General features: G+C 30.9%; 1 protein-coding gene across 5 annotated transcripts in view; it reads right to left on the reverse strand.

Annotated features, from left to right (window-relative positions):
• Window positions 1-219: 219 nt before the first annotated feature.
• LOC127724562 (CCR4-NOT transcription complex subunit 2-like) overlaps window positions 220-18,907 on the reverse strand; it is a 33,070-nt gene continuing 14,382 nt past the window's right edge. For 4 of the 5 annotated variants that reach the window (XM_052231549.1, XM_052231545.1, XM_052231550.1 and 1 more), the window contains 7 exons: window positions 18,483-18,523; window positions 17,054-17,156; window positions 16,464-16,620; window positions 13,463-13,524; window positions 7,171-7,220; window positions 2,957-3,057; window positions 220-929 (listed from right to left, as the gene is read on the reverse strand). In XM_052231549.1, coding sequence (XP_052087509.1) covers window positions 719-929; window positions 2,957-3,057; window positions 7,171-7,220; window positions 13,463-13,524; window positions 16,464-16,620; window positions 17,054-17,156; window positions 18,483-18,523 — 725 coding nt within the window. In that variant the 3' untranslated portion in view covers window positions 220-718. Of the gene's footprint in view, window positions 930-2,956; window positions 3,058-7,170; window positions 7,221-13,462; window positions 13,525-14,262; window positions 14,325-16,463; window positions 16,621-17,053; window positions 17,157-18,482; window positions 18,524-18,907 lie in introns of all 5 variants that reach the window. The other variant, XM_052231546.1, reaches the window with a different exon arrangement.

The following is an 18,907-nucleotide window of genomic DNA, read 5'->3' on the forward strand; positions in this document are numbered from 1 at the left end:
AAACAATTCACCAAAGTTTCATGCAAATTGGTTAAAGTGTTTTTGAATTATTGTCCGACATGTTGACAACGGACGGACAACAGTATACCATAATACGTCCTGTAAATGGGCGTATAAAAAGTAAACAGACAGCAAGTGCTAAGAAAAATGTCTCTCTGAAGTACTGCGTGATCACAACTACAACATTATGGTAGGTAAAAGTAAACACTACATCAAAGATTTGTTTCATGAAAATTTATTGACTACATTGCACAGTACATAGAACACACATACATCCATAAACAAGAGAAATGGCACATTATAACTTTTATTTAACTTCTTATGCATTCATTTGGCACAAGGTAGATAATCCTAAGATCCCAAAATAAAAATCCAACCAATATGATGCTTTTATCTATATTTATTTATTCAACTATGTCCAAAACATGAATTTTTTTTTTTAACTAAGCTACATAAGAAAAATATAATTATCTTACTGGTACATGTGTACTTAAAAACTCTTAAACAGCCCTTTAATTTTTGATGATTGTTTTCAAATCGAAATTATAAATAAAATGACTTTATGTTTGATGAACTGGAGAAAAATCAAACATTCATGCCAACCAGACTAAATTCAACTCCTGTGATTAATATGCATTCACACCACTAAACTTTCATTCTTTACACCTTTACACACATTTATACAAAAACAGTTATGCACCACAGTTGGTGGCAGCTGTCAATGCACCATCGTTGGTGGCAGGTTTGGCCGATCTTCTAACTTCTCATATTCTAAGTAAATCTCTTTATGTACTTTCCTCCAGTATTTTGTATCAAACACATAATATGTTCCTTGTTCATACGTATTTGTTTTAAGAATGGGATCTACACCAGGTGCTCTTGTGATCCAAACACGCTCTTCTTTATGATACCGCCAGTCTCGACTGTACCTAAAGGAAATACCAAATTCAGTAGATAATCTAACAATGTGTACTTGACAATAATTATTATTACTAGTATGTTAAAACAATAGCACAAGAAAATCGTCCCTAAATAATCATACAATTTTGATAAGAAATTCCTGCGGAAAAAAAGGAAGATTTACCTTCTTTCCTTAAAATAATTACAACAAGTGATTCTGTGAGCTACTGCTCACTAATGATACCCCCACCCCGCTAAAAGTATAAGTAAACAGGAAGTTGTTGAGTGATGAATCAGAAAAAGCATCACACGGTATAGCTGACTTATATAAACCCTGAAACCAACAGAAATCTTTGTAATGTAGTTCCTGGTAAAGATGCGACATAAAAAATATTCATGGGACGGACGGAGGGACTGACAGATGGATGGACGGACAGACAGAGGTAAAACATTATACCCCCACTTTTTTAAAGCGGGGGTATAATTAGAGAAAATATATCGTAAAGTTTATTTATGATAATAGTTTGCTGTTTCGCCATACTCTAGAAGTGGATGTTTCTAATTTCTGTTTCATTTTGTTTAAGTTGTCAATGAGCAAGTTTTTTGTTTAGTTTTTTATCTTTGGCATGAGATGGCATTCTATTCTTTATTTTTTATTTCAAACTCATCTGACATCTGCCAAAATTTGAAGTCAGGAAATCCAAAGAAACTATAACAAAAGGCTGTCAGAGTGACAGCAAACAGGATTTTCCTGCATGAAAATGATATTTGCAAATCTGGACCCCCAAACAGGACCAAGTAATAAAAATATATATAGCATTCAGAAAATTAGTTTATAAAGAATAACAAACAAACCTACCACAAAATTCTTCAAACAATTTACCAAAGAAAAGACAAAAAAATTTACAAAATATCATTTATCATTAATACAGTGTCTTTTAAAAATCTATAAAACTTATCTGTAATTATCTTCAAAATGTCTAATAATGAACAGTAAATTTCAAACTAAATTTATACCGTCCTACAGAGCTTATCATCAACAACACTTAGGAAACACAAAATTTTCAAATAAATCTGTCACTCCAATTATAATTTTATGATTGATAATTACCACATGCTTTGTTATCTTAAAAACACTTAGTGTAATCAAACTTTATATATATAATTAATAGTTCCCAATATTTTCTTTCATTTGTCACAAACTAATATCTGCAACTTATCTATCAATGTCAACAACTTTATCTACACAATGTAATGTAATGAAATATATCCTTTAATAAAAAAAGATTATTATCTAATGAAAATGATATTTGCAAATCTGGACCCCCAAACAGGATCAAGTAAAAATTAAACATTAACACACCCAACAAAAATAAAATACCATTTAACAACTGTGACATCTACCTTCAAAACACACATGACTTAAAAAAAAATAGTTATAAAGAAATTTTTGACAACCCCTGACTAAAATCAATTGAACAGATACAATCATTGATAGACTATCTATCCATATACTTATTAATTTCACCATTTCTGTTCAAAGGGAAATAACTCAAAATAAAAATAAATCATATAATAAATATCACTTTTCACTACTGAAAGGTCTACAACTCAACAATAAGAAAAGCTTAAATCCTAAAATTTGAACTTGACCTTCATTTCGTCACAGGAAATAACATATCTAAATTTGAAAAGATGTCGTCAAAGCGTTTTCATGTTAATGAACGGACACTGTTTGGCAGTTCCCCCGCCCGCCCACCATCCATCCCCAAATCAATAACCGATTTTTCCTTCGAAAATCCAGTTATAAATAGTTTTGGGTGTAGTTTTAAATTTTCTTATTGTGAAAGGCAATAATCTTGTCTTTTCTTTTTAGAGTTGGATTGCTATTTAATTTGTATGTATGTGGTAAATCATTTTACTCAACTCTAACTATTTAACTGTAAACTGAATATCGTCAGAAGCGACAAAATTCAACTTTTAGACTATTACACTGTGTGTTGTTTTGACTTTTGATCTTAATCTCAGTTTTAAAAATTTAACAAAAAGTACATACAACTCAGCAGCTGATGCCAACTGTAACACGTCTCCACCATTCATATAAAACAAGTAAAACAATAGATCTTCACCATATCTGTTTAACTTGATCGGTGCTAGCTGAAATCAAAATACCATTCATATAAAACAAGTAAAACAATAGATCTTCTCCATATCTGTTTAACTTGATCGCTGCTAGCTGAAATGAAAAGACCATTCAAATAAAACAAATAAAACAAATAAAACAAGAGATCTTCACCATATCTGTTTAACGTAATCCGTGCCAACTGAAATCAAAAGACCATTCATATAAAACAAGTAAAACAAAAGATCTTCACCAGGGCTTCCAAAACGGTCGTATTTTCCGGACATGACCAATAAATTATAAATATGACTTGTTATGCCAAACCTGAAACGGACATTTAAAGTAGGTTTGCCATTTTAAACATAATTCAGAAAAAAATTGAAGTTTTTGCGATCTTTTTGACCCAACCTTTTGCCTTAAACAGCCACATTTCCGGTCATAAAAGTGACATGGTGAATAAGTACTATCAAAACAAATCCTACTTTAATACCCTCTCATTACAATCAAGGCTACCGTTCCTACTCGCTTATTAGTCGGAAAATTGGGAGTAAAATTCATAATCCAGAGAGGGGGCCGACTAATAGACGAGATCTAGCGACCAGAGAAAAAATCCAAGCTTGAGAAAAGTGGTCAGGAGTGAATTTCCTGGTCAAAACTACGTTTTTGATTGCCAAACCTACATAAATCAATAAATAAAAAGTTTTTGTTGAAAATAAATGACTTCAATACTGTCTTTGTGTTTTATTTGTTCTTTGGTAAACATTTTCTGCAAATTCGTGTTGAAATTCTACTGTTTCCGGTTTGTGTATTGATTTTCATGGTCACATGGTTTTCCTATAAACCCAAAAGAAGAGCCAAGAACCAAAAATGAAAAGGAGATAACAATGTACCAAATATGTGAAAGGATGTTTTCAGCGGAGTTATTGTGTCATTATTGTGATATCATGATATCAATTCAATGCTTATAAATCATATAATAATCAAAAAATAATTTTAAGATTCATTCCCAAAATCAAAATATTATTCATTATAGTGTCTCAGGTAAACAAAAATTACAAAATTGATTGACAAGCCAATATAATCCATTGATAACCCCAATTAAGAGACAAAGAGTTGTATTCACTAAAGGTGTGAAAACTATCAGTGATAGGTAAACAGATGACACTAATGAGTTGGAGTTAGTTATTTTAATATATTGATTAGCTTCACTTAATTTTTTTAATCCTTTAATCATCACAATATAATAAGAATTATGAAGTGTACATGCTCATTTAACACCGAGTTATGTATGCTGTGAAAAATATTTTCATCAAGTGTTGATTGACTTTAAATTTTTCAGGTTCATATTGGTTTATATTCGCTTTTCTCAAACAATAGGTTGTTAGTCATACCCTACAAAATCATTGATGCATTACATAAACAACACATGGCTAATCTAACATTTGAACAGTGAACAAAACAAGAGAAATGAATACATCTTTATTATTAACAGCAATATAAATTATCATGATGAGCATCAACTAAATTCAAACCAAACAAACATTAATGCAGAAATGAATATTATTCCTGGATTTGCATTGGTTTTACCGGCGTTCAGTTACTGTCAGCTGAAAAAAAAATGCCCAAATTTTGACCGACTTATACGAGGGTCAAGACTAAATCCTTAGAATTTGGAGCTGAAAAGGGACCCCGACTTATAGTAGGATCGACTATTAGGCGAGTATCTACGGTAATTAGTTGTCAGACAGTTGAAATTTACCTGTTCAGGTAACAGGTAAACTAATATGTACCGGACATTGATCAGTCTATTTGAAGTTATTTTTATAAATTTCAGCGGTTTTGCATCTAATTAGTTTAATCAAAAAGATTTAAATTTAAAAAATATGTAATATAAATATGATTTGATGAAAATTTTTAAAAGGTAGTTATAAAGGTTTTAAGCGAAAAAATCGTCAGGACCACGTTGTTTGAACAAAGTACACCCGTGCGCATGTGTGCAGTTGTGAGATTTAATTATGCATCCAAATTCTTCAAAAATACTTAAATTATCATTGATACCTTTATCTAACGTTCATTTTAAACATTTTCTTGAAGAAATAACGTTGGAAGGAGCTACTTAAACTCAATTGTGCTTTTTAAATGTACACGGATTTTTCGTATCCGTCTCTTGTCCGTGTTTTACCATTGTAAATTTAAAGTCAACATCCGGTTTGAAAAAATATACCTTCAAAAACGAAAGTAAAGATTTTGACAGGGATTATTTTGACAACGTAATTTTGCACAAATAAAGATTCTTAGGCAGATATTAGCAGTGTTCATCTTAGGGCCTTTTAGCATCATGGTAATGTGATGCTTTATTTCTTCAATGTGATGCTATCTGAATTGGTTTTCTTATAGATTATGCTATGGATGTGATGCTATAATTTTTAGAAACAAGATGGTATTTTAAATTTCCCTGTTTACCAGGATGCTAAATGAAATATCTGGGGAGAACACTGATATTAGTACGCTAATGTTGCACACTTGGAAAGTTTAATATCATTTTTATGTCAATCATTCATTGTTTATATGATGCCCAACTGATTAGCATGATTTCCTTTTGTTACGTAGTCTTAAGGGGTCAAAATCGGGGCAAGACAAAAAATGTCCGGCTGGCACAAATATTTTTTGGAAGCCCTGATCTTCACCATATCTGTTTAACTTGATCAGTGCTAGCTGAAATCAAAAGACTTGGTTCAGAATACATACAGTGATTTTGTTATAGATTAACTTCAACTTTATTACGTCTAAATATGAAAACTTGACTTTGTTTGTTTGGTTTTTTTTAAAGAAAAATAGGTGAATATTCGTATATATATATTTATATCTTTATTCTGATAAACTGTTGTCATTATAATGGTATACAGAAGTTAGCTCAGATATAAACAAAACACTATAGAGAAATATAAATAAAGAACTTCATCCAGGAGAAAACACACCAGAATTAATATACCTTATAAATGTACATTGTTTCTTCAAATTCTTGGGTCATAGTTATAACTTCCTTAAATCTATTTGTATATGGATGAGCAATATACTTTTTATCTGTGCCTTTTAAAGAAAATATAATTGAAAGTACCAATGTCCCATAAAATTAGGAAAGTAGAAAAGTTAGTTCTGCTATATAACAAAATAAATTGATTGATTGAATGATTGATTGATGTTTAATGCCACTTTCATCAATATTGTGGTATTTCATGGTGGTAATTTATTATTGGTGGGAGAAGACGGAGTTCCCAAAGAGAACCACCAACTGACAATCCTAGTCAATTAAGATTAGAGTAGAGTGCACCTGCCATGTGCGGGATTCAAACTCACAACCTCAGTGTTGACAGGCTGGTGATACAGTAAACTACTTAGACCACTTATATTGTTCTACAAACAGAGAATTGATAAATCCCTTTCTATTCCTCCAAATAAACCATATCAAAGAACCAGATATAGATGTCCCATCTACATTTGTCTCCTCCCAATAAACCACATCAAAGTACCAGATATAGACATCCCATCTACATTTGTCTCCTCCCAATAAACCGCATCAAAGAACCAGATATAGATGTCCCATCTACATTTGTCTCCTCCAAATAAACCACATCAAAGTACCAGATACAGATGTCCCATCTACATTTGTCTCCTCCCAATAAATCGTATCAAAGTACCAAATACAGACGTCCCATCTACATTCGTCTCCTCCCAATAAATCGTATCAAAGTACCAGATACAGACCTCCCATCTACATTTGTCTCTTCCGAATAAATCGTATCAAAGTACCAGATACAGACGTTCCATCTACATTCGTCTCCTCTACAGTTGTCAAAAATTGAATGATTGATTGTTGGTTGCTTAACATCCAGTGGCAAATATTTCATGCATGTTCAGGACGATCCAAAATTGAATTATCATTCATGTGGAATTATCATTCATGTGGAATTATCATTCATGTGTGGTAAATGGTGTGTGTGATTGTCCATATTATTCAGACTAAATGTCATTTTTTTCAGAACTTGAGGTGCTGAAATTGTCTATCTAAAACTTAAATCACATATTTGTGATATATGTTTTAATCGTACATAGTGTACCTTATCTGTGATATATAAAGAAAGTCCTACCTTGTCTCGGATGTATATATTGGTTAAATATTCAGCAGGAACATGGAAATCTGAAATGCAACAATATCAAAAGCTTTAAGAGAAAATTTTATTGTATATCTGCAGATTACTCCCCTTTTCCCGTAATAATAATGTTTCCTTATATTGAACATACATTAAAAGACTAAAAATATTTCTTTTCGTTATATTTTGGTATAATTTTTCTAGATACTTTTTTTTTATAACTGTTCAATTTTGTTTATGTATGTTCTTTTTTTATCAAAAAGTTTTATAGATTGAAAATTACAAATACAAATGCATTTGGAACATTTCATATGTTAAGTTAGAAACTTATGTATGAGTTGCTATCATTATGATCATGTATGAAAAAAAATCATGAGTTTACTCTAAAAAGCAGAATTTTTTCATTTGGGTTTTATTTTCATTTATCTTGTAGATAAATAATATCATAACCAATGCAATTAAAACCTGCACAAAGATTAACACATAAAGAACAGAACTTTCTCAAATAAACTGTTGACACAGATATATGTTTCGTCTTTACGTAATTTGAAAGAACAATGCAAATTTTGAAATTAAAATAGCAATACTTTAACATGTAAACAATCTAAAACATCCAGTCATTGAACTATGACTGCAGGTGTAGGACCAAATTACCACGTTGAAATTATAAATGGCAATGTTGATACAACTGCATACCAAATATCATTGACTTATCATAAGAAGTTCCCTTTAAACTTATCTAAACACAAACTTAAACATGTAAACTAAGCTAAAGTTAAAGTCAATAGACCATGACTGAGGTGGTGGGGTAAAAATATCTCAAGGAAAATGACATGTAAATTTTTTAAAGAACTGTGTACCAAATATCCTTGACCTACTACAAGTGGTTTTCTTAAAGCGACTTAATCACAAACTAATACATTGTTGACGGCATACCTGCCACTGATTGAAACAGCATGGCTAAGTCCGACTTTTTTTTACTTTGTCTGAGCGAGACAATTAGAGACCCCATTAATTAAGAAATAAATCTATTCAAGAGACAACCCAACTAAAATTATTGCCAGTTATTATTGCCATTGTTACTATTGCTTGCAACTTATTTTAGTTATGGCAGAGCAACAATTTTTTTGCCTTCAATGGCACCAAAAATAGTACCCTCAAAGTCTGAATTAAATATAAAGTGTTATCTAATCACGAAAATAAATACCCATGAGCATGCTGATTCTAACAAATCTAAAACATTTGATGCCATGAAAAGTAATATGTTTTAATAATATGTTTACACTGATTTCTAACATTTATAAAAACATCATTAGTTTTGAGAATTCACGCAAACAAATCCAGTCAAATTAGACTGTTACTTATTGATAACTAGCAAAGGTAGACAACTGAAGGTAGACAGTTCAGATGAATTAAGAAGTCGTTTAGAATATTTAGTGTGTTGAATAAAAAATTAAAGTAGATACAGAAAAAACAATTGTTCATAAAAAAAAAAAAGTGGAAAACCTATTGTTTATTAAAAACAAAGTAAATCACAAAAAAAAATGATTGCTACATTTTCCTCCAAAATGCTGTTAAAATGGTGACAAAAGCAAAATATTCATAAATCAAAAGTTATATTTAATAATCCAAGGCCAAATATAAGACCTTGACCTCTGACTCAAAATTTACTAATTAATAGGGCATTTATGGATATGTAAGGAAAATGCTTATTGGGTAATATAAGTAGACATGAGAATTGTGCTAAACCAAATATTCCAATTAATTTTTGGAGAACTTTTAGTCCATTTTTTTTTTCTTTTGGACCATGAACTAATAATTGTCCACATAATCAAGTAAACCATACAACACCTTTGTAAACTCTGACAATTGATTTGTATGTCAAACAATGACAGCATATACATCAAATTCTAATTTTTTGATAGAAAGTCATTTTACTTTTACATAAAAGTCCTTAAGGAAAAGTTGACCCTACATAGTATAATTTGTTCGACTCATTTTTTTTATGCTCTCTAAATTTTAATATAGATTTGGCTTTCCTAAATGTTGGTCTCAATGTACCTATTCAAATTGATTCCAGAAATGTGTTGTTTGTACAGAAATCTTTAACCAAAGGTCTACTAAGAAGACGAATGATTTTGAAATGACAGTAATCTTATTAATGGACCACATATCAGTTTTTCTTTTGGCAAAGTTTAATTACTTTATTACTGGTTGTCCATTAAATCTCAACTTTTAATTGGACTGAATATTGAGTAAATGATACAACAAGTTTTTGAAGTTTAGACTATCAATCAATACAAAAGATCATGTCAATAAATTTGTTATCAGGCCAATGGTTTTAGCTGTAAGATCATCTGTTTTGCCCTGTAAACACATCTTAAGCTACAACAATTGTTGTTTTTATAATTAATTTAGCTTCGTCTTCATGTTAAGAACTCTATTGACTCTGCTAATTATAATATCTACGTTATTTGAACTTTGGGGAAAGTTGTCTCATTGGCAATCATACTACATCTTCTTATTATTATATCTATATGTCAAATATACTGCCAATAAAATATTCTTTTACTGAACAGAGAATATACTCACACAATACTGTAAACCAACTTATTTCGCGGATACTTTAATTCGCCTTTATCTCTTTCTAGTCCACTTCGCGGCGATTTAATTTTCGCGATTTTCAGATTTACTTGTTGTAGTTAGATAAGGAAAGATCCAAGTTTTAAATTTTCGCGACAATTTATATGTGTTATTTTTCTTCTCGAGAAAATCGCGAAATCAAGTTGCTCGCGAAAATTAGTTGGTTTACAGTATATAAAACAATAGTATGTTATTGTATAAGCACTAATATGATTCATGGGTATCAGCTTTTTTACAGTGGACAAATTTCCTAAATGGCTCTGTGTGACCATTGCCATCGTATAGAGAATGTGAATATGTCATTTCTTATGTTTCATCATATTTATTGAATATAAATTAAGTTAAACTTTTGTTTACAAAAGAATTAGATTAAATCTAAATTGATTTCAGTGTGCTGCCCGGTGTTGCCAGGTGGACACGATAGAATCTGCTTGACCTGTATTGTATTTTTGGTCACTTTTTTCTCACAAGTTTCTGTTGTCAATAATCTATTTGCAAATTCCTTATTTGATCCTGTTATTAAAGATCCATTTTGTTAACCTTTTGATGGGAAATAAAATTTCATTGCATTTGAAAAGCAAACGGAAAGAGAAAATTTATGTGTGTGTACTCTAATTTTTTCAAATCTTTTTTGTTTTCAAATCTTTTAATTAAAATTAATCTTTTGTTCAGCAAAATTGTTGATAACAAAATGCCTACATATCACTTTCAATTCATCATGCTTTGCCGGGGCAGATGCCAAGATAATCTTGATTAGAAAAAGTCTACATTTGGTAAAGGGAAACAACTTGTGTTAAAATTAGGTAATGGCACATAAAATCGGTAATTTTGGCAAAAAGGATATTAGTGATTAACATTCATATGAATCAGACAATGGAAACTGGTTTAATCTCGGCATAGGACCAGTACAATTTACCATGGTGTTGGATGGTTCACTAAACATTTGGTCAAGTGGACATATATTATTTTCATGTGTAAACATAACTTCATTAGACAATATATTATCGTAGAATAAAAATTCTCCAATTACTTTAGAAATTAAATTTAGAAATTTTTGCATACATTTATCATTGCGATTTTTGAGGCGAGATTAAATAATACAAAATCAGTAAATGTTACATATATACAAATAATGGTGTCATAATTTAAAATGCAAGTTTTTTTTTTGTGATTCCTATGCCACAATTTGAATAACATTGATAAAAACATAGCAAAAATTTCTGGATTTACAGAATTCAGTCCAAAATTTGACTAGTTTTGATATGTAAGACCAAACTGTGAAAAAGTACAGTAATAAATGCCGATTTGAAATGAGAAAACAATGTTTTGATAATATTTCAAGGGAAGAAATCAGGAGTTTGAGATGCTTAATGGCTTCTTATCACATGCTCTCTACTCAGGGATTCAAAATTATGTCTTTGGTTCAAGATCCCAAATTCTAAAAGTTAAACAAAAATTGCTACCCAGTAGCCAAACGTCCCCCACGCTGTATAAATGAGAAATTAAATTAGGTGTCACAATGTGTCTTTGTGGTACAATGGTCAAAATACATTGTGCAGGGGACAATGATTAAAAGATCCTTGAAACTTTCAGAAACTTTTAGGTTATTAAATAATGATTTTTAAGATTTTATATGTCAGAATAATGAAAAACCATTTCATACACTTTTTGCTATTGTATAGAATGAAACAGAAAAAAAGGACTTCAACTCAAAGAGAAATAATTTGAACACCCTATTTACTGTTTTTAGATGTTGGGAGAAAATTCATTTCAAACTGATATCAATATGACCGAGCAAACAGTATCTCATGAAAACATAGGCAAATTTTGTAAATTTCAATTGAATCCTGTTCTACTATTAATATTCTCTTTTAAATCACAATATTTTCAAATTATGCCTAAATTCATATAAATTCAATTTATCCTGTAATTCACATTTTCTCATGTGAACTGTTAAATGTATGTACATTCATCACACCTCAGGTGGATTTTGTCAATTCAACCTTACAAACGAAGGCAGTCCATTCTTGCCCACTCAAATTTTACTTTAGATTTCGTAAAAATATTGAACTCATTTTTCAAGGTATTGTATGTTCCATTTTGAAATGGTATGTCCAGTCCACAGGTTTGGCACAGAGGAGAGTCGAGACAATCTTGGAGTCTTATCTAATTTGTGTCCACTACCACAGCGGACAGGTAAAGATGACAAATTTCACCTCAGGTGTAGTGTAGTTTGAAGTTTTATCCAATTTGTGTCCACTACCAAGGTTGACAGGTCGAGATGACAAATTTCACCTCAGGTGTAGAGTAGTTTGAAATTTTATCCAATTTGTGTCGACTACCACAGTGGACAGGTAGAGATGACAAATTTCACCTCAGGTGTAGAGTAGTTTGAATTAAAGTTAATATTAATGACTCTGACAAATCAAAATATTAGCTATAATGGAAAAAGTTAATGTGAAATTCATGTTATTTCTATGTGAGGAAAAATTGCCTATGTAATGGCCAGCAAAATGATAGCTTTGATGGTATAAAGTAAAGGCAGGGGAGATAACTATTAACTATTTTGTAAGCAAGGGGAGATAATTACTACTTCATAGATATTATATTTTATACATGTTAGACTGATATTATGAATTATGACTATATAAATTGGAGATTTAATAAATCATTAAAAGTTAACAAATCTACACTAAAAAAATATCTGTTATCTTTTTTCTGGACAAAGGCATCTAAGTATTAAAAGTTCCTATTTTTTAAATAATCTGCTGTTTTTCTTGTTTTCTTTTTTTTCCTTTCATCAAACTCAAATGTATTTTTTGTGAAAAAAAATGTGAACACAACTTTTAACTGCAACAAAATAAAAGCTGTGAGGCCAACAATAAAATATTTTTTGTTTGCCATTTTCTACCACAAAAAATCCCACAAACAAACTGATAATTTTAAAGCATTTACCTCCACAGTTATTGGTCCAATTAAAATATTTTTTTAATCTATATCTTTTTTATTCGATAGTTTAGAAGCTGTACAAAACTTATATCAGTTAAACTATAGCAAAAAAAAAAAACTTTTCATATTCATCTTTTCTTATTCCACATTTTAGGAGCTATCTAAAATTTGCATCAGTTACACCATGGCAAACAAAAATACTTTCAAGTCTAGCCTTAACAAACATACCACTATGAACCAAAAATATGAATGTCTCTCCCAGTTATAGTCATTATTTTTCCCTGAATAACTGTTCACAACTGATACTAATACCAATAGTTTATTACAAATGATTTACTTTGACTTTCTTCAACTGTAAATCTCTGCTACAATTTTTACTTTTACCTGGACTATAAAACGTCATTGTGAATTGATTAACATGGTAAAACTATTAATCCTTGACGGTTTGCAAAAGCTGAACTTGTGGTTCACATTGTGTAAAGCACAGTCACTAAAATCCAGATATATGTTGAAGTTGCATGTCAGTGTCACATACTGTTGTGAACATTTATTCTAGGACAGAAAATGACTTCCACTGAGATTGACATTCATTTTTGGTTCAAAGTTGATGGAACAATGCGATTATATAACCATGCAATGATCACACATATGTGATATATAAGCCAGTAAGCACAGCAAACACTTGATAAAAGCTGACCTATATCTTGAGGTCTGCATGGTGAATCGGCCCATGGTGACTGAAATGTACTGTACAGGTTTCTGAAGAAAACCAATCAGCATTTTACAAACTATTCCTTTATATACAATTTCACATTTTGGCAAATTTAAAGATTCTCCAATACAAATGTATTGCTTCAATCAATGCACAGTGTCCAATATCTGCCAAACCTATAAAATCATCAAATGAAAAGTGAAAATCCTTATTAACCAACCCCTCATACATCATTTATTTGCTTGTACTATTTTCTGATATATTCTTACAATTTAATACCTGTTATATTGTCCAATATTTTTGGTGATACCTGTTTTCCTTTTTATGTCTTCTTAATTTTCAGGTTTTACAATATGCACTGTATTTGATTAAAGATAATACATTTCTGGAGAACCTTTGTTATTTATATGTGTCATGTATACTGTTCTTATTAAATGTTTCTTTTCTTTTCGTTTTTTTAATTCAAATTGTTCTGTATTGAGAAACAAAATAAAAGAACAGTAACAGTGACAATCTTACTATATATTAGTAGAAATGTGAATCATTGTGTCTAATGGTTCACATTTCATTCTATATGTAAAACATCTGTTTATATAATTTAAATTTTTTTGTTTCGTTTTCAATTCTAATTTCCCATTTTCCAACCAAATTATATATCATTCAGGTGTCACAAGAATTTTTTTTGACTACTGATGTACCCTATACAAAAAAATTCAAAATGATGTAAACAGATGAACACCATACAAATAAAGACGAGTTATTTTTATGTTGTACATTATGCTAACCTATATCCTGTGGGCGACACGGCAAATCTTTCCATGGCGACTGGAAAGTACTGTATAAATTTCTGTAAACACCAACAGCAATTAGTAAGTAAGATATTTATTTATTCCTGTATTTTTTCTCTGTTGTAGATTTTTTTTCTGACAAAGGGAGATAACTCAAATTTTTCAACTTTAATTCTTATTTCAAACGTGGTGTATAAGAATAATACGACAAAAAATGTACATTATTCTTTGACTACATTTCTGCTTATGTTTCAGTTCTCTCTTTCCACTACTTCTTTTCATAGTCTGTTTTAATTTTTTAGTAACTTTCACAAAACGCTTATTATCTGTGATAAACTGTAGAACATAAATTAAATCCATTGTTAAAATTTCAGATTTCATATCTCAGAAAAAAAATAAAATAGACATAATTCTATGACAGCAAACTTTTCCTTTGTCTTTTTATCAAACAAGAGTGTATAAAAACCAACCTAAAGCCATTCCAAATATGTTTTTCAATTCCTTTTTATGTTAATTCATATTGGGCTAGATGGAATCATGTCAAATTTTGTTCGGAAAACATTTGCAAAGTTTTGGGAAAAAATGCAAGAGAGAGAGAAGAGAACAATGTTTTCATTCCTTTGTATGTTAGTCTGTCCTGTATTCTTTTACTTGTACTTATGTTTTTGTTATGAGTTTTTCCTGTATTGATAGTCCAATGCTTTTAAGATTAAAATTACTATTTTAACCCCACCACAAGTTCATGTGCCTGTTGTCAGTGATTGTCTAATGTCATATTTTAATATTCTAAGACATAAGTTCATGTGCCTGTTGTCAGTGATTGTCTAATGTCATATTTTAATATTCTAAGACATAAGTGCATGTGCCTGTTGTCAGTGATTGTCTAATGTCATATTTTAATATTCTAAGTCATAAGTTCATATGCCTGTTGTCAGTGATTGTCTAATGTCTGATTTTAATATTCTAAGTCATAAGTTCATATGCCTGTTGTCAGTGATTGTCTAATGTCATATTTTAATATTCTAAGTCATAAGTTCATGTGCCTGTTGTCAGTGATTGTCTAATGTCATATTTTAATATTCTAAGTCATAAGTGCATGTGCCTGTTGTCAGTGATTGTCTAATGTCATATTTTAATATTCTAAGTCATAAGTTCATGTGCCTGTTGTCAGTGATTGTCTAATGTCATATTTTAATATTCTAAGTCATAAGTTCATGTGCCTGTTGTCAGTGATTGTCTAATGTCATTTTTTAATATTCTAAGTCATAAGTTCATATGCCTGTTGTCAGTGATTGTCTAATGTCATATTTTAATATTCTAAGTCATAAGTTCATGTGCCCGTTGTCAGTGATTGTCTAATGTCATATTTTAATATTCTAAGTCATAAGTTCATGTGCCTGTTGTCAGTGATTGTCTAATGTCATATTTTAATATTCTAAGTCACAAGTTCATGTGCCTGTTGTCAGTGATTGTCTAATGTCATATTTTAATATTCTAAGTCATAAGTTCATGTGCCTGTTGTCAGTGATTGTCTAATGTCATATTTTAATATTCTAAGTCACAAGTTCATGTGCCTGTTGTCAGTGATTGTCTAATGTCATATTTTAATATTCTAAGTCATAAGTTCATGTGCCTGTTGTCAGTGATTGTCTAATGTCATATTTTAATATTCTAAGTCATTTGGAGAATTTTGTGTTAGTGGCAGATCTTCAATTGTTTCTATTTCATTTAAAACATTTTAGACTCTGTGTAAATTGGAGCTTTACAAATTGCATAGACACCTATCAATCGTTGAAGACTCAGTGTTGGTCTCCACAATTATTTTGGTTATTTTTGTCATTGAGATGCTAATTGACGTATACCCAGCTTCTTCTTTCATTCCAAATAACTAAATAAAGATAGCAAATTTTCAATTTAAATTTTCACTTAGGCAACATTGAAATTTTTTTTATCAATCAATGATGGAAAGTTTAACCTGTATCATTAAAAACACTTATCTTTTAAAAATTCTTTAAGTAAAATCAAAAAGAAAGAAAAACGTATTTGGCAAGGCTTATGTAAATACTTTATGATACTAAATAATTCTGGTTCCAAATATTCTCACTTCATTACAGACCACTTACTCGTATGACATTATCAAACACTAACTTTAATGACTTTGCTGAGCACTTACTCGTATGACATTATCAAACACTTACTCAGGTGAGTTCAGATTTAGACCTAAAGTTGTCAGATCTATTCCAGGAGCTAAGGCCACCAGGTTTGGGTCATTCTCTGCAGCTCTGATAAATGTCAACAACCCAACAATACCAAACTGGTCATTTACCATTCCATTTGGAATATTGGATACAGTACCTGAAATTAAACAATTAGTAAAATGTAAAGATCATTAGGCCAAGTAAAATAGTATGTGTGGTTCCCAACCTTTAAACTATTTTTTGCCATCTTTAAGTAAGCACTCTATACATTCCAAATAAAAAGACATATTTTGCCTTGTATTAGGATTTATCATGTACAAAGCACAGCAATGTTCAGTACTGCATAAGTAATAATACAGATTATATTATTTTTAATCCAGTCTTTTTTGTTTGTACATGAACTTGTGAAAAACGGATTGACATTTGAAAATTACCTCCATATCTAAAATCTAAAATAATTCTCCTTACTGAATGAACTATTAAAGTCATATTCATGTTTCCCTTTTACTTTTTCCCACTAAAAAAAAAGTTGCATTTCACTGTAATTATGACATATACATTGTAGTAAAGCCTGTTAACCTATGACCTACCATCTTGATGTGTCTGGATTCCCCTCTTTGGAGCCTTATCACCAGGATATTTACCATCCTTCAGTAAACTTGTATCACCAATCCCTGATGATAGACTGGTAGGCTGTAATGTAAAGAAAATACAATCATCTACAGTGAAACCTGTGTCACCTATCCCTGATGATAGACTGGTAGGCTGTAAAGTAAAGAAAATACAATCATCTACAGTGAAACCTGTGTCACCTATCCCTGATGATAGACTGGTAGGCTGTAAAGTAAAGAAAATCTACAGTGAAACCTGTGTCACCTATCCCTGATGATAGACTTGTAGGCTGTTATGTAAAGAAAATACAATCATTTACAGTGAAACCTGTGTCACCTATCCCTGATGATAAACTTGTGGGCTGTAATGTAAAGAAAATATAATCATCTACAGTGAAACCTGTGTCACCTATCCCTGATGATAAACTTGTGGGCTGTAATGTAAAGAAAATATAATCATCTACAGTGAAACCTGTGTCACCTATCCCTGATGATAAACTTGTGGGCTGTAATGTAAAGAAAATACAATCATCTACAGTGAAACCTGTGTCACCTATCCCTGATGATAAACTTGTGGGCTGTAATGTAAAGAAAATATAATCATCTACAGTGAAACCTGTGTCACCTATCCCTGATGATAAACTTGTGGGCTGTAATGGAAAGAAAATACAATCATCTACAGTGAAACCTGTGTCACCTATCCCTGATGATAAACTTGTAGGCTGTAATGTAAATAGACACAATCATGTACAGGGAAACCTGTGGTAGCTGAAACCCATGGAGATGGAAGGTGCTAGTTTGGATTATACAGGTACCATAGCAAATAATGATTCAATTTACAATCAGTCTTGTAAGTGGTTTTCTCTAGATTAGTCTGGTCATTTAGTGTTTGTCATCCTGAAGCATGTGTGGCCTTCAAATTTTTGGCATGGAGTGTTCTTTTAAAAAGGTTAATCCAGAAAAAATGCTTCAGATCCACTAAATTTTTTCAGTGGTAATTAATTTTTCTCTGTACATTTCATAAAAACAGACCTAGTAAATATTTGAGATTCTGTCACACTTGTGCCAAGATTTTGCATCATCTGACCTACTGCATCATACAGCAATCACTTTAGCAGTGAGGAGAAAGATGCTACCCTTTTGGAGCACCCGAGATCAGCCTTTGTTTTCTTTCAATCACTTTGAATCACTTAACAAAACCACACATTATCTTCTGTGCATGATATCTTTAGAACTGTAAAGTATTGTGTGGAGTTACGAGAATTGTGACATCAAGGAAATAGTAAACAACAAAATAAAAGAAAACTGGACTAAAATGGGAAATTATCATCCCTAATCATTTGAGAAATTACAAAATATATAAAAAAAAACTTCTATTTCTATTATTATTTCTATTTTTAGAATTTACCGTTTTGCAAGTAGCGTCGCCTGATGAACTTGACGGTGGATCTACAAAAAGTAATATAACTGATTAAATGGCTTGCATGGTTTCACATTAATATGTTTTGCAATGAAAAAGACTTAGGTCAGGAGCCTGTAATTCAGTGGTTGTCATTTGTTGCTGTATATTTGTTTTTCATTCACTGTTTTGTACATAAATCGGGCCGTAAGTTTTCTCATTTGAATTGTTTTACATTTGTCATTTAAGGGCCTTTGATAGCTGACTTGACGGTATGAACTAGCTGTTAGTAACTAAGAGTACTCTCAGATCTGTAATGGTGTCTTTTTTGTTGTGAGAATGTATAAATACCTGTATTTAGGAAGCTACCATTTGATTTTTATGGGGGTTGGGCAAGGATGAAAAATTTTGTCCTGCATTTTCTTTTAATTGTT

The sequence above is a fragment of the Mytilus californianus genome, unplaced genomic scaffold (genome assembly GCF_021869535.1).
Source record: "Mytilus californianus isolate M0D057914Y unplaced genomic scaffold, xbMytCali1.0.p SCAF_14, whole genome shotgun sequence".
Classification (NCBI taxonomy): Eukaryota; Metazoa; Mollusca; class Bivalvia; order Mytilida; family Mytilidae; genus Mytilus; species Mytilus californianus.